The following is a 14,178-nucleotide window of genomic DNA, read 5'->3' as shown; positions in this document are numbered from 1 at the left end:
ATATTGAAAAATATGTTTCTCATGGAGTTAAAATGAATATGTGCTTCCAAAATATTAAAAATTCTTAAGAATACCACTTATGTTGTCAGTACAATTGTGCATTAATATATATTAAATACATGTGGGAACATTCATTTATCAGCACTCGCTTGCTGCAACGCGGCTGCTGCAGCTGCTCCACTTACGGGAGGCTTGATGTTCATTAACTGGCACAACTGGTTCCGCAGCGGACGTACCTCCACCAGCGGCTGGGTCCAGTCGGTTTCCGAGAGCAGTGTTAGGATCTCATCCATATTCTCCTCGGGCACTTCGGTGACATCACCGTGCAGAGCCAACGCTTCGTACAATTTCGTAGCAGCGGTTTTGCGAACGTGGACGTGCTGCAGTCCAAGAAATACTGAGAGCTTGGAGAGGATGCGTTTGGACAGGCGAGGAACCTGGAGCAATTGGCAAAAAGCACTGATGCTGGTCGCGGTCTTGTATAGCTTCTTGTAGCCCTTAACCTCCAGGTTGAGCAGCCTAAATATATCCTCTGCAAAGAGATTTGCTTCATCGTGTAGAACAGATTCCACAGTTCCGGAGCCAATGAGTATATCCAGGAAACTGAGCAGAGGATAGGTCACGCGCTCGTTTAGCAGGTGCTCCTCGAAGATCTGGACCACTTCCGAGCAGAGACGCGGAACAGTCTCAGGATTGGAACGCAAGAAGTGGAATAAGGCACTGGAAGCATACTTGATCTGCAGGAAGAATATATTAGAGATTGACGAAGAGGTAGTCTATACAACTTACAAGAGATTCAGTCAGTTGACCAATGCTGGCACTCAGACCCAAAAGGACTCGTTTAGAGTAATCCGGCAGAGAGAGCAGCTCGCAGAACAGCGGGAATGTATGATCGGCAAATAACCAAAGCACGGATTCCGCATCCGCGAGAAATATTTCCAAGAGTTTTGAGTGCTCCCGTATGTGGGGGATCCTCGGCTGATGATGGATCAGTTGGCAGCAAAGGCGACCTCCTAGTCCACGAGTGCGATCGATCTTCTCCACCGCCTGTTGCATAAAGCCCACGACAATCTCATGCACTTGCTCTGGGGCAAGGAGATCAGGCGGACACGTAGTGATGATTTCGTATAGCGATGGCATGGCCGCCTCCCTCACCCACGCTCCGATGTCACCACGGTTGTCCAGGGTGTACTCTTGCAGAGCTTTTAACAGACATTCGATAACCTTGTTAAAGTTTTTCGGTTCAGCAAATGAGTCTGAAAAAGTAATTGTATACTAAGATTTGTTTACATTCTTAGCCCACAACTAAGATCTTTGACTCACCAATTCCCCCTCCATATCCCACGGTCTTCACCAACTTGGTCAAGGCCAGCACGCTCTGTGTCCGTGCCTCGCTCCACCTGTATGCCTGAATGTTCTCGCGGTCACCCATTTCACCCACCAGAACTGCTTGCAGTGGAGTTAGGGAGTGTTTCACCAGACTGTCTAATATAGCCTGCAGATGACAGCGGATCATAAAGGAGGGGAGCGCGCCCAGAGCAGCAATGTAGCCCATGCGAATGTGCTCCTCCAAATCGTTATCTGCTCCCGTTAGATAAGTGTTAATTATGGCTTCGTTTTCCTCGTGCCTGGAATCTGAGCAGTAATATGTGGCACAGAGTTCGCCGAACGCTTCCACCGCACCATCCCGAATAGCGTTTGATTTGGTGATCAGACAGGAATCGATGACTTTCTGCCAGGAAACTGAAAAGAATAACCGCAATTAAATAATATGCTTGCTATACCTTAGGGACTCATTTCCTACCCAAGCACTCCGGCGTAGCCTGCAACTTGGCCTGACTGCAGTTCTTTATGTAGTTGCTCGAGCAGGATTTCATCAGGTCGCCGCTCATTCCGCGATAGAAGTTTTTGTTTAGGAACGTTGTTATTAGTTCATTGAGCTCCACAACCCTTTGGTTGGACAGGTAAACCACTTGGGAATCACTCTTTTCCTCCAGTTTCCGTAGGCTTAGAGTTATTTCTCCCATGGCCAAGACACAACCATGCCGGCAGTTAATATCGATGGTGTCAGTTTTGGCCAGCAGTTGCGGCAGCACCACAGCGGCCATGTACTCGGGCTCCCAAAGGGATAGTTTATGCAGGGCTTTGGCTGTAAGCTCCCTGATAGCCAAATCCCAATGGCTTACCTTATGCTGAACTAGATGGTTAATCAATGGTTCCCTGTACACCTCAAACTGTGCAATGTAGTCACTGATGTTTAGGTAAGAATTCTGCCGGATGCCCACGGAATAGAAGTCCGTCGTGGTGGAGATTTCGATTCCGAAGGGAAAGTTGCCCAGGCGTCCCACACTTTCCTGAAAAGCTGCAGAGGCAGCCCGCCTGCAGTTCACCTCGCGATCAAACACTGCAACGGTCAGCAGGCCAGATGAGATTTTGTGCACAAAGGGCTTCACATCATCCGGATTGTAAGCCCTGGCAAATGCCCAGCACATGTAGCAGGCTGAGTCTCGGATGTGTTGCCCCACCGACATGTAGCCCTTCATCTCGTCGTAGAAGAGCGCCTGCATGAGGAGGGGTACTAGCTCCTCCAATCGATGTGGCAGCAGCAATCCCCTTTTTGCCAGTTCTGCCAAAGCCAGGCATGCACCATGCCAAGCCTCGTGGGGTTCCAGCGGGTTTAGTATATCAATCACTGACCCTATAACCTCATCGGCCAGCTCCTTGGGAAGGCGATTGGTGACTCTGCCTAATCCTTTGGCGGCACTCCAGCGTATATCGTTTCCTCCGCTTCGCAGTGCCTGGAGAAGCTCCTCAATCACCTCTTCTATGGCATCGGGAACCACTATTTCCTCGCCTTCCTCCATTGATGACTCCAAAACAGCTGGTTCACCTCCTGACGCACTTGTCTGGTTTAGATTGGTGGCCAGTGAACGAGTGCCTAAGAAAACACTGGTTTATTATGGTTTAATGCGTGAATTACAAGCCCCAGGCTTACCTCTTTTATACCGCCAGCTGGCAATGCGTGGCTTCAAATGAACCAATCCAATTCTCTGGATGATTTTTACATAGTTCTTGTACTTGAGAAAGTCGTTGTCATCCTTGTACTGACAGGAAGTGATCCACTGAAGAAGCTTGTCCGCGTAGGGCAGAAGATCCTCTCGCTTTCCGTGCTTTAAAATGGCAGCCACTGCAGCCAGCTGGCCGAACTTGACGTTCATCGTGTCCGCTTGGTGCTGCTCCATGATCCAGTCCAGGAAGCGCTCCAGATATAGATCCTTGATGTCACTGCGAATGAAATACTTGGCGGCCAGGAAAGCAGCCATGCTGCTGCATGTGTCGTTGGAGGACACATAAAGCTGGATGAGCTCGAAGATGCGATCCATCTTGGTGTTCTTCGACTGGACATGGTTCACAGGACTGCAATTGGTGGTGGGAGCAGATGTGGAGGTGTCATAGGCATCTAGTCTCGACATGTGAAAGGGATTTAGGACCAGGATAGACATCCACAGGAGCAGTATATAGCGCGTTTCCCACTGTTCGTACTCCTTGGGATTCTGCTGACCCAGCAAATCCAGAACAAACTCCAGATCGCTCAGTTCGTGTGGCATAAACTTTACCAGTACCTTATAGGTGCGCACTTTGCAGATGATGTAGAGATACTTGAAGGCTGCATGGAGCTCTCCTGTGTCTAGATCTGGCTTCCGAATCTTGTAGAGCAGTTTGCCGAGCAACTCCTCCAGATGTGGATCCAAGAGGTGGGGCTGCTCCTGATATCTAGACAAAACCTGGGCGTACTGCTCGAACTCCCTTTCAAAGGTGCTAGCGGCAATGGATTTAATGTTGTCGATCATCTCCAGCACCTGCTGCAGTTCGGTGAAGTGCTCCAGCGTGTTTGCGGGCAGGTCCTCATCCTTGCACTCCTCCACAGAATTCGACATGGCAGCTTGACGATTTTATCGAGTTTTAAACCCACAGCCGGCAACAAAATCAATTCGTTTGTGAATCATTTGTTTTGCTGCCAGGGTTGCAACCCCAATGAAAGCATGCTGGTATGACACCACTGACTAACTCATCTCAGTTCTTTCTTACTGTTTTCAAACTGAAATATTTTATTTATTGTTTATCCGTAAAATAATTTTTTTTTTAATTCAATCCAGTTATTTTTCGGATTGTGCTCCTTAAACGCTTGTAATAAATCGTTGTGCGAAATAAATTCATCTAGTGTCATAGTGCCTTTGGTGTGGCCGTTTTGCTTGCACCTGGTAATACCGTTAAGCAGCTGTTTGGTCAGAGCTGTCAAGCGCAGTTAATGTTTTATTTGTAGTGGCAATCGAAACTGCGAGATTTAGCAAGAGCGAAATTTTGTATATTCCACCAAAACGCAGCAAAGCAAGCCAAAATTTAGGATATTAAAAGTGTTACCGTCGAATCGAAACCGCTCACACATTCGTCGAGTTTGCTGTGAGCGCGGTGATTGCTGTGAATATCGCGTTAAAAATTTGGGATCCGCAAGTTCATTGCATTGCATTGCATTTGTGGACAAACAGCAATTTCTGGTCCACTACGCCATGAAATCAGATAACTACCGTCTCATACAGGAGGTGTCCAAGCGGCGGTGTCTGTGGGACACAAACATGTCCATTTCGTACCGCAACCAGGACGCAGCTCTTCAGTGGGCGAGTGTCGCGCAGATAATGCAGCAGGATGGTGAGTGGCGGGTAAACGAGGCGGGTTTTGTATGCCTAGGAAACCTATAAATAACACCTGGCCATTTTGCAGTCTCGCTGTGCAAGAAACGTTTCAAGGGAATGCGAGACAGCTACCGGGCAGAGGTGCGCAAGATACAGCAGAAACGCATCCAGATGTCCCACTGGCCGTACTTTCGCTCACTGGAGTTCATGCGCCAAATCTTCGATCCGGAGGGCCTGGTGCCCTTTCCACCACAGCCCTTCGTGATTGACGCCGAGCAGGCGGAAGCCTTCGAGTCCACCCGGCTGGTTGACTTCGCTATCGATTTGGATTTGGACAATGATGACTCTGTTGACTTTGAGATCATCGAGGACATATTCAAGCGGGAGCCGTCAGTGCCCCAGGACTCTGGCTCGGATAAAGGCTCGCTGATCAAGCCTTTGGATTCTTCATCCTCGGGCGCCCATCGCTCCGATCAGGATCTATCGCCCACATTGCCCATACACTTGCCGCGCCACCAACAATTCCTGCCACGTCCACACCCGCCCTCAAAGAGAGGACGTCGGAGGAAGACTTCGCCGTCGAACGATGCTCCCTTATTGAATGGATACGCCAGCCAGGCGTCAAAGTCTGCCACTGAAGCCGATCTAAAGAACGATTCGGACTTGAGTTTCTTGATGAGCATGATGCCGCACGTAAAGTCTCTGTCAGCCATTAGCAATCTTAAGTTTCGAATGGAGATGGCGCGCGTTCTGGTGGAACTCAGGGAGGAGGATCAGCAGATCGTCGCAGCGGCGGGATCCGAAGACGTTCTAGATCGCGGCATGCCCAAACTAACGCCTGCCCCGAATTCCAGTTTTGCCACTCAGCTGGAGAAATCCCAGTACCATCTATCCAATTCCAGCTACCAAATTAGTAGCCGAAAAACACCAACTTCGTTTGACTATGTGGACAGTTCAATGGTTGAGTGCGATGTCAAGATAGAGAATGAGCCTCTGCTATGAAGACTTCATACCAAATTTTTACGATTTTACATTCAACAATAATTCTCTAAGGAGTGTTTCTTTCATATTGTTACAAGTCTTAAATGAAACCCTACTCATACCTGAGTAGTTGGTTGGCAAAATGCCTAGCATAAAACCATTATATGCTGAATTGCTTGAAAAATATTAAGTTGTATTGAATAGATAATTTAACCATTTTGACTCCGGGTATGCGGCCGGTTTTGAAGAAATGTAAACGAAATTGAATATACAAAAAAAATATCAGCTGATGCTGAGTAAATTTTAAGATTTTGCTTATCATTGGGGGGACGTCATCTGGAATGAATTTTAATGGATTTGAATACATTTAAGATTCTGTTTTCAAATAGACCCCTAGTACATATGCGCATACGATTTATAAAAAGGTCCAATGATTTTAAAGTGAGATAATCCTAAAATCGATTCGGTTTCAATTCCCGACGTTCCACTACGATATGTCAACCATTGTTATTAAAAAATAAAAAAAAAACAACTTGGTCGAAAACAATCTGAGTTTAATTGTAGTGAAGCATGACGTCGGGTGCATTATATTATTATAATATATATATAATGTACAGCGTAAAACAATCCAAGATTATTTTCTATTTTATGTTCCTTGTCTAACGTTCCAGAAAAAAAGTAACTTGGCATTTGGCAGTCGGACGTTTTCGTTTCGGCGAACGGTATTTAGTTAGGTATTTAGTACGGTCACACTGGTGAAACTAACTAAAAAAAGTGTGAAAATTTGTCAAATATTTCGACAAGTACAGCGATCTAATCGATTTGGGAGCAGAATTCAGCCCCGCAGCAAAGCTCCCGCGTGTTCCACCTGATCCGAGGATGCAGAGATCCACAGACCGGATGCGCCGGCTGAAGAAGCTGAAGAGCGTTACGGGAGCGCAGGATGGCGTTGGAGGCGGCGATGCGGCGGCAACGGCGACTGCGGATAATCGGACCTCCGAATCGTCGGACACAAACGGAGCAGCCGCCAGTAGCGGAGCCGGCGGCAAGAAGCCAGGCACACTCAATCCGGAGGTCTTCAAGCACTTGGACAAATCCGGACGCAGTGAATTGTACGTGTGTGGTACCACGCTTCGACACCGATGCAAGCGCAGCCAGAGATATACGCACACGCGCCCAAACACTCGCACTCGCAGTACAGTGGCTGTCGTCAGTTTGTGTCTTGCTGCTGGATCGACTGTTTGGACCGACTGTTCCTCGTTCCCTAGCTAAATTACACGTTTACTTCTAGCCTGAAGTACCTCAAGCAGCAGTTGCAGGATGCGGCGGATACGCCCGTCTACGACAAGAACGGCGTCTTCAAGCAGGGCATCTCCAATGCCATATACCAGCTTCTCTGGCAGACTCTCCGCTTCACCCACAAAAAGGACATAGTACTTCACCTGCTCCTGGAAGTCGTGGTGAGTTGAATTTGTTTTTATAGAGAAAGTTTTATAGGGCATTCACTTAACAATTACTTAACAATTCTCGCTATATATAATGTTTTCCTATGTTGCAGGCCCTCCATGCGGACTTTCCCAGCCTTATAGTGGACGTGGTTAACATTCTGGACAGCGAAACCTCCCTTATAACCGATGGATTTCAGGAAGAACGACATGCCTTTGTGCAACTCGTTAAAGATCTTGAGAGGGTGGTCCCAGAAAGTCTTTTAAAGGAGCGTTTGGAAATCGATACGTTGCAGGAGGCGGGAATTGTCAAGAACAAGAGCTTTTACTCCAAGTTCATCAAGGTCAAAACCAAGCTATAGTACGTACATATAGTAAAAGCTATTTGAGGTTAATAAAATATGTAATCTCTACTTTCCCTTTAAGCTACAAACAACGTCGGTTTAATCTTTTCCGCGAGGAGAGCGAAGGGTTTGCCAAGCTTATCACAGAGCTAAACCAGGAGTTCGACGAGAACACCACCCCAGAGAGCATAATGGATATCATAAAATCCCTTATAGGTGAGATATTTTTGATAGCTATCCGTTTTTATTTTTGAGTGTATTAATTGTTCATTGAACTGCAGGTTGCTTCAATCTGGATCCGAATCGGGTGCTGGACATTATTATCGAGTCCTTTGAAACTCGTCCGGATAGATGGAACTTGTTCATACCCCTGCTGCGCAGCTACATGCCCACTGGTGCCATTATTTGCGAGGTCCTCGGCTACAAGTTCTGCCACTTTAAGGACTCTCGCACTCCCCGCTCGTTATATCACGTGTGTGCTCTTTTGCTTAAGCACGGCGTCATTGCCCTGAACGATGTATACGTGTGGTTGACTCCAAACGATGGGAGCATCAAGGCGGACTGGGAGGAAGACCTAGCTGATGCCAGGGAAATGGTCCGCAAGCTGAACCTTATACAAACCAACAAGAAGGAAGACGAAAAGGATCCACCACCGCCGCCTTCGGTTAAGAAGTTCAATGAGGTAGGCCTAGTAAAAATTTTGTGAGGGATTCTACTAACGATATCATTTCTTTCGCAGGAAAAATACAATGCAAACCAAAAGTTTGGCCTCTGCGAAGCTCTGCTTAAAGTTGGCGACTGGGAGAATGCGTACAAGATCATCCAGAAACTTCCCGAGCAGGCGGTTGTATTGCAGGAACCCATTGCCCGTGCCATTGCCGATCTGATTCACCTGTCCGTGGAGAATATTTACTACAAAAAGTGTTTTAAGGCTCCCGCAGGACGAAGGCCGAGCCGCAATCGCCTGTATGACGATTCCAAGTTGGTGGCCAAGATGCAGGCAAAGGAATTCGGCGACTTAAGGAAGTACACCTGGCCGATGGCTAACGTATTGGGACCTGCCATGCACTACGACACTGTGCTGATGTACAAGCTTATCCGTATTATGCGGAAACTAGTTGTCGATATGGGCGTGGACAGCCTCAATGGACCTCCGCCGAATTCGGAAGCAGAGCAGCACTACTATGACATTATGAGCTCGCTGGACGCCTGTATTCTACCCTCCCTTCTCTACCTGGACAACAACTGTTCCATGTCCGAAGAGATCTGGGCTGTGCTCAAATATTTCCCGTATCATTTTCGCTACAGTTTGTATGCGCGTTGGAAGAACGACAGCTATCAACTGCATCCTAATTTGATCAGGAGATGTGGATTGGCACAGCGGGATATCAAGGCGCTAATGAAGCGCGTGAGCAAGGAGAACGTCAAGCAGCTGGGACGACTGGTAGGAAAGTATAGCCATTGTGCGCCAGGACTGCTTTTCGACTATGTGAGTTTCATTTATATACTTTTCCAAATCGGTTTGGTTATTTCAATTACCATTTCAACAGATTCTCTTGCAAATTCAAATCTACGACAATCTAATTGGCCCGGTCTGCGACCTGCTCAAGTATCTTACTGCCTTATCCTTTGACTGTTTGGGATACTGCATCATCGAGTCGTTGACGTTAACAGGTCGTCTCAGGTTCAAGGATGACGGAACTTCGTTATCCTTGTGGCTGCAAAGTCTTGCCTCCTTCTGCGGCACCATATACAAGAAGTACAGCATTGAGCTAAGTGGGTTGCTTCAGTATGTGGCCAATCAGTTAAAGTCACAGAAGAGCCTGGACTTACTGATTCTGAGGGAGATTGTGCATAAGATGGCAGGCGTGGAGTCCTGCGAGGAGATGACTAATGATCAGTTGCAAGCAATGTGTGGTGGTGAGCAGCTCAGAGGAGAGGTAATTATCGAAGTCACTGTCATATTGTTCTGTTAATTGAGTGTATTTGTCGCTATAGGCTGGCTACTTTAGTCAAGTGAGGAATACGAAAAAGTCATCTAATCGCCTGAAGGAGGCATTGGCCAATAACGATCTTGCCGTGGCCATTTGTCTTTTGATGGCTCAACAGAAACACTGCGTCATTTATCGTGAGACGGCGGCACACAGCCATTTGAAGTTGGTGGGAAATCTGTATGATCAGTGCCAGGACACACTCGTCCAGTTTGGTACCTTCCTAGGCTCCACCTATTCTGTGGATGAGTACGTGGAGCGGTTGCCCTCGATTATAACCATGCTTCGAGAGTACCACATAAACACGGATGTGGCCTTCTTCTTGGCTAGGCCCATGTTCACTCATCAGATCAATGTAAGTCTGAGCAAACCATTGTGCGAAATATTATAAAAAGGTTAACCTAATACCTCTTACAGCAAAAATACGATCAATTGCGCAAGGATGACCCTAACGCCAAGAAGCTCACCACGACGCAAAAGCTTCAGAAGTATTTGGAAGCCACGCAGCTGATCATGAACCCTATTGTAGAGTCTGTTCGTCCACTGCACAGCTCCAAGGTGTGGGAGGACATTAGTCCGCAGTTCCTGGTTACTTTTTGGAGTCTGAGCATGTACGATCTGCACGTGCCGAACGAAAGCTATCAGAGAGAAATCGCCAAGCTGAAACAGCTGGCCCAGCAAGCGGCAGAAGGCAAAGACTCTAACCAATCTAAGAACAAGAAGGAGCAGGAGCGCTACATTGCGCTAATGGAGAAGCTGAACGACGAGCGAAAGAAGCAGCATGAGCACGTTGACAAGATCTTGCAGCGGTTGCAGGAGCAAAAAGATAGTTGGTTCCTTCTACGATCTGCCAAGTCTGCAAAGAACGACACCATCACGCAGTTCCTGCAGCTCTGTCTCTTCCCGCGTTGCACCTTTACAGCTCTGGATGCGTTGTATTGCGCGAAGTTCGTGCATGCCATCCACAACCTCAAGACATCGAACTTCTCAACCTTGCTGTGCTACGATAGGGTAACAAGACTAAATACCTTTAGCTAAACTCGATCTTACTCCTTCTTCTTGTCCTCAGATCTTTTGTGACATCACTTATTCGGTTACTTCGTGCACTGAGGGCGAGGCTACGCGGTACGGACGCTTTTTGTGCGCCATGCTCGAGACCGTGATGCGTTGGCATGCGGATCAGGCGGTGTTTAATAAGGAGTGCGCCAATTATCCTGGTTTTGTGACCAAGTTTCGTGTTAGCAATCAGTTCTCAGAGGCCAACGATCACGTTGGCTACGAAAACTATCGGCATGTGTGTCACAAGTGGCACTACAAGATTACCAAGGCGATTGTATTCTGTCTGGACTCCAAGGACTTTATGCAGATCAGAAACGCACTGATCATCCTAATGCGAATACTGCCTCACTATCCAGTTCTTGCCAAACTAGCGCAAATCATCGAGCGTAAGGTGGACAAGGTGCGCGAGGAGGAGAAGACAAAGCGACCGGATCTGTATGCCATTGCCTCCAGCTACATTGGGCAACTAAAGCTGAAGACTCCCCACATGCTTAAGGAGAGTGTCTTTCATCAAATCGCCGAGCGGCCTAATAAGGACTCGCCGACCAATGTTGGCGCTCCCGCCGCAGCCACCAGATCCGATAAGTTGTCACCCACCTCTCCATCTGGACATACACAAGGAACCCGGGCTCCCAGCGGAGCTGCTCCTTTCTACAACAGCGAACAAAAGTCGGGAATCAAAGAACCAGAGGCAAAAGCAGGTGGGTTGAAATATTAAATGAATGTAAAATCAATATATGTATAAGCTTACTAACAAAAATCTTGAACATGTTTTAGCCTCCACAACGCGCGAATCGAAGAGCCAAAGAGGCGAGGGCAATAATGTCACTTTGGTGTCCACAGCCACTTCAACGGCATCCAATAACGAACGTGAGAGCAAACAACGTGACCTGCCAGCGCCACGTGAGTCCCAATCCCGCAGCAAGGATGACCCGCAGGAGCAGGCAAACAACGGCAGTAATGGCAGCCGACAGAGCGAGAGTCGTCATAGGGATGTGGAACGAGACCGACAGGATCAGCACGACCAACGAAGCATTAGTAGCCATCGCAGTTCCAGAGACATTGTGCGGGTCAAGGAGCGCACAGAAGCGGAGCTGCATCAGAGGTCGCGGGAACGTTCTCAACGTCTGGAGGAGTTGGAAGCGCAGCAGCGGAAGCGGGAAAAGCCATCGCGACGCGGCGGCGAAGAGCGCATCCGACATGGTGATGGCGTCGAGACGGTGGACCTGGTGGGCAGCACCGACAATCGCCACTACGAGGAGTACGAGGGGCGTATGAGGGATCTGAGCTCAGTGTCCAACGAGAGCAATGGTTCGATGCAGCATCGACAACGTAGCCATGAGAACATTGAATTTGAAAAGGGTACGAAGACCATCTAACTCTGAAGACTTTATTTCTAACCATTCATTTTAGTAGATTCAAAGCGTCGCAAATTGGAGTCGTCAACCAGCAGTTCAAAGGTTAGTAGCATAAGTTTGCAGACGTATGTCCGCTAAGACAACAACAGTATAAAACAACACTACGATGACGGTCAAATCTGGAGGGAACTAACTCAAAGTTCTGATTGAAAGAAAGATGCGAAACTTAAAACGGGTTTCAACACCAACGTCTGCTCAAGTGCTCAAATTCAACTTCAAAATCAACGAATCAATAACGCTCCTGCCAACCCAAACAAAAAATCATTGTTGTTAAAACTGAAACTTGATGCGGATGCGATGGATCTTGTGTGCATCTGTTATATTCCTGAGTTCTGAATGTTGAACATTCCGAGGTGTTAGTTTTTAGCTCAGTTTTAAGAGAAAAGTGAATCTTTGTTTCTGTAAATTTGTTAAATAATTGTAATAGTATAAGGGTAGTTGTGTAAATAAGCAATCGAAATGGAGTACCGGGACCACAGAGACGACAATCGAACTTAAGAAGACGAATCTCGCAGGAATCGCGGAGGACAATATTTCAAAGCCAAATGCAATATATAAATCACCATAAAATCTACAAAAAAAAAAGAAAAACATCAAAACAAAAAAAAATCGATTGCCATACACTACAACCAAAAGCTTCAATATATTGTTAAACTGCATATATTGTTAAAAACTACAAAAAGGACTGCAACAAATAATACGAGATTCTGGACCGGTACTGAAAAGGACATCTCTTCGCCATCTTGTGATGATCAATCAGTACAAGTCAAAGTACTGATTGATAAAAAACCCCTGAATGAAAACTCAAAACCAATCTTCTGGAATCAAAATAGCCTGCTTGCAAATAGGAAGTCTACAGTAAATGAGTGCTATATTTACACTGGATCTAACAACTTAGTTCAAAAATCCATTTATACATTTCGAATCTTCAAAATCAAACGTACCACCTTCTTCTCCGACTGCCAATGTGAAGATGTAGATCATCAAGCATTATGAAACTGGATACCAACTCACGATGTTAGCGTGGACAAAAAGCCATTTCAATTTCTACGTGGAACAGGCGTTACAAATCCGGATATCAACTTACTGTGCTAACGAGGACAAAAGCAATTCAATTACTCTGTGGAATTTTTGCTTCTGAACAATTCTTCAAAATCGACTTCGTGAAAGCCCCAATGCTCACGAGGATTCCTAATGGATACCCGACTCAGCCGCTTCTCTGACTACCAACCTTCAGTTACCTGTGCAGCCCAGTTTAGTTGTTAATTCGTTGATAATGAGACTGTGCATGGGTAAGTAATGGGCGCGTGGTGGGGTCGGCGGACATAAACCATATAGGACAGAGGACACGTAACAGACACAGTAGTAATATTTCTCTTTTTGTTGCAGTTCTAAGTAGACACACACCATTTAACGCTTAGGTTAAGCAAGAGTCTTGACATGCTTTTACAACGATTAATCCCGTGCCGTTGCAGAAGGTGGAGGAACTGGTGGACAGCGTAAAGAAGGCGCGCGGCCTCAAGACCAAAGAGCGCAACAAGGACAAGCTGTCGGATGAGGAGCGAGACGCTCGCAAGGATCGCAAGCTGGGACGCAAGCGGGATCGCGTCGACGAGTCCAACAGCAACGAACATAAACGCCGGCGCGAAGGTGAGAGAAGAATCTTCTATCGAACAGTCAAGACATTCAAGAATCAATGATTTTCAGGACAAAACGGTGAAGAAGAGCTGCGGGATAGAGAGCGGCATAGGGTGAGTGATATCCAGTAGTCGACAACATTCCCAAGTTCTGGAATTGCGTACTGGAATTACAACTAATGTGGTTGCCAATCCGTAGGAGAAGTCACCGCGGGAGCGATCGCATGAAAAGTTCGATAGAGAACGGGGAGTAGCCAGCGGTTCGCGGACCGAGGAGCGGCAGTACATCAGCAAGTCCGCTCGGTCCTCCAGAGTAAACTATTGATTGCAATCCGGGCTTTTGCTCGCCCGTGCATTGTGAAGCGCATTTTGTTTAACTTTTAAAGAATTTGGATTGGCCTTTCCATCCATGCTAGCAAAGAACGAAACCACTTTTGAAATGTTTACAAGTTTTAGTGACTATTTTAAAACCGAGATCCAAACAATTACATTGTAAAAATTACTAAACTTTTGTGTTGTTTACTTAACGGGAACTGTAATAGCCATAATATTTGTATAAAAATCTCATTCCCCAAATAGATGTCCAGATTGTCTTTAAACCTAATAATAAAT

The 14,178-nt window shown here is 46.7% G+C and overlaps 3 protein-coding genes across 5 annotated transcripts; 2 read left to right on the top strand and 1 right to left on the bottom strand.

The window, feature by feature from the left end:
* Positions 1 to 19: 19 nt before the first annotated feature.
* Positions 20 to 4,063, bottom strand: LOC117141596 (tubulin-specific chaperone D). The gene is made up of 5 exons (XM_033305114.1): positions 2,996 to 4,063; positions 1,805 to 2,938; positions 1,324 to 1,743; positions 790 to 1,256; positions 20 to 737 (listed from the first exon to the last, which is right to left on the bottom strand). The coding sequence occupies exons 1-5, from the start codon at positions 3,936 to 3,938 to the stop codon at positions 132 to 134; spliced, it is 3,570 nt and encodes a 1,189-aa protein (XP_033161005.1). The 5' UTR covers positions 3,939 to 4,063; the 3' UTR covers positions 20 to 131.
* A 236-nt stretch (positions 4,064 to 4,299) lies between these two features.
* On the top strand, positions 4,300 to 5,979 carry LOC117141626. 2 transcript variants are annotated; one of them, XM_033305159.1, is made up of 2 exons: positions 4,300 to 4,707; positions 4,780 to 5,979. In XM_033305159.1, the coding sequence occupies exons 1-2, from the start codon at positions 4,569 to 4,571 to the stop codon at positions 5,691 to 5,693; spliced, it is 1,053 nt and encodes a 350-aa protein (XP_033161050.1). In that variant the 5' UTR covers positions 4,300 to 4,568; the 3' UTR covers positions 5,694 to 5,979. The 2 variants fall into 2 exon arrangements, with proteins under 2 accessions (XP_033161050.1, XP_033161059.1); XM_033305168.1 differs by having other exon boundaries at positions 4,639 to 4,718.
* Positions 5,980 to 6,402: 423 nt separating this feature from the next.
* On the top strand, positions 6,403 to 14,073 carry LOC117150950 (THO complex subunit 2). 2 transcript variants are annotated; one of them, XM_033318124.1, is made up of 15 exons: positions 6,403 to 6,784; positions 6,964 to 7,132; positions 7,231 to 7,478; positions 7,544 to 7,677; positions 7,743 to 8,143; positions 8,201 to 8,950; positions 9,012 to 9,401; positions 9,460 to 9,807; positions 9,870 to 10,463; positions 10,522 to 11,212; positions 11,289 to 11,873; positions 11,928 to 11,971; positions 13,405 to 13,579; positions 13,637 to 13,680; positions 13,766 to 14,073. In XM_033318124.1, the coding sequence occupies exons 1-15, from the start codon at positions 6,552 to 6,554 to the stop codon at positions 13,889 to 13,891; spliced, it is 4,932 nt and encodes a 1,643-aa protein (XP_033174015.1). In that variant the 5' UTR covers positions 6,403 to 6,551; the 3' UTR covers positions 13,892 to 14,073. The 2 variants fall into 2 exon arrangements, with proteins under 2 accessions (XP_033174015.1, XP_033174014.1); XM_033318123.1 differs by having other exon boundaries at positions 11,925 to 11,971.
* The last annotated feature ends 105 nt before the right edge of the window (positions 14,074 to 14,178 follow it).

The sequence above is a fragment of the Drosophila mauritiana genome, chromosome 2L (genome assembly GCF_004382145.1).
Source record: "Drosophila mauritiana strain mau12 chromosome 2L, ASM438214v1, whole genome shotgun sequence".
Lineage (NCBI taxonomy): Eukaryota > Metazoa > Arthropoda > Insecta > Diptera > Drosophilidae > Drosophila > Drosophila mauritiana.
Note: the sequence above shows the minus strand (reverse complement) of the source record. Positions and strands in the feature narration are given on the sequence as shown.

Excerpts from the sequence above, each read along its gene's own strand:
- LOC117150950 (XM_033318123.1), top strand. The coding sequence starts at position 6,552 with ATGCAGAGATCCACAGACCGGATGCGCCGGCTGAAGAAGCTGAAGAGC. Across the intron at positions 11,874-11,924 it reads GAACATTGAATTTGAAAAGG|TAGATTCAAAGCGTCGCAAA; the intron begins GTACGAAGACCA and ends CATTCATTTTAG. Across the intron at positions 11,972-13,404 it reads CGTCAACCAGCAGTTCAAAG|AAGGTGGAGGAACTGGTGGA; the intron begins GTTAGTAGCATA and ends GTGCCGTTGCAG.
- LOC117141626 (XM_033305159.1), top strand. The coding sequence starts at position 4,569 with ATGAAATCAGATAACTACCGTCTCATACAGGAGGTGTCCAAGCGGCGG. Across the intron at positions 4,708-4,779 it reads GCAGATAATGCAGCAGGATG|TCTCGCTGTGCAAGAAACGT; the intron begins GTGAGTGGCGGG and ends GCCATTTTGCAG.
- LOC117141596 (XM_033305114.1), bottom strand. The coding sequence starts at position 3,938 with ATGTCGAATTCTGTGGAGGAGTGCAAGGATGAGGACCTGCCCGCAAAC. Across the intron at positions 2,939-2,995 it reads CAGCTGGCGGTATAAAAGAG|GCACTCGTTCACTGGCCACC; the intron begins GTAAGCCTGGGG and ends GTGTTTTCTTAG. Across the intron at positions 738-789 it reads GTCAACTGACTGAATCTCTT|ATCAAGTATGCTTCCAGTGC; the intron begins GTAAGTTGTATA and ends TTCTTCCTGCAG.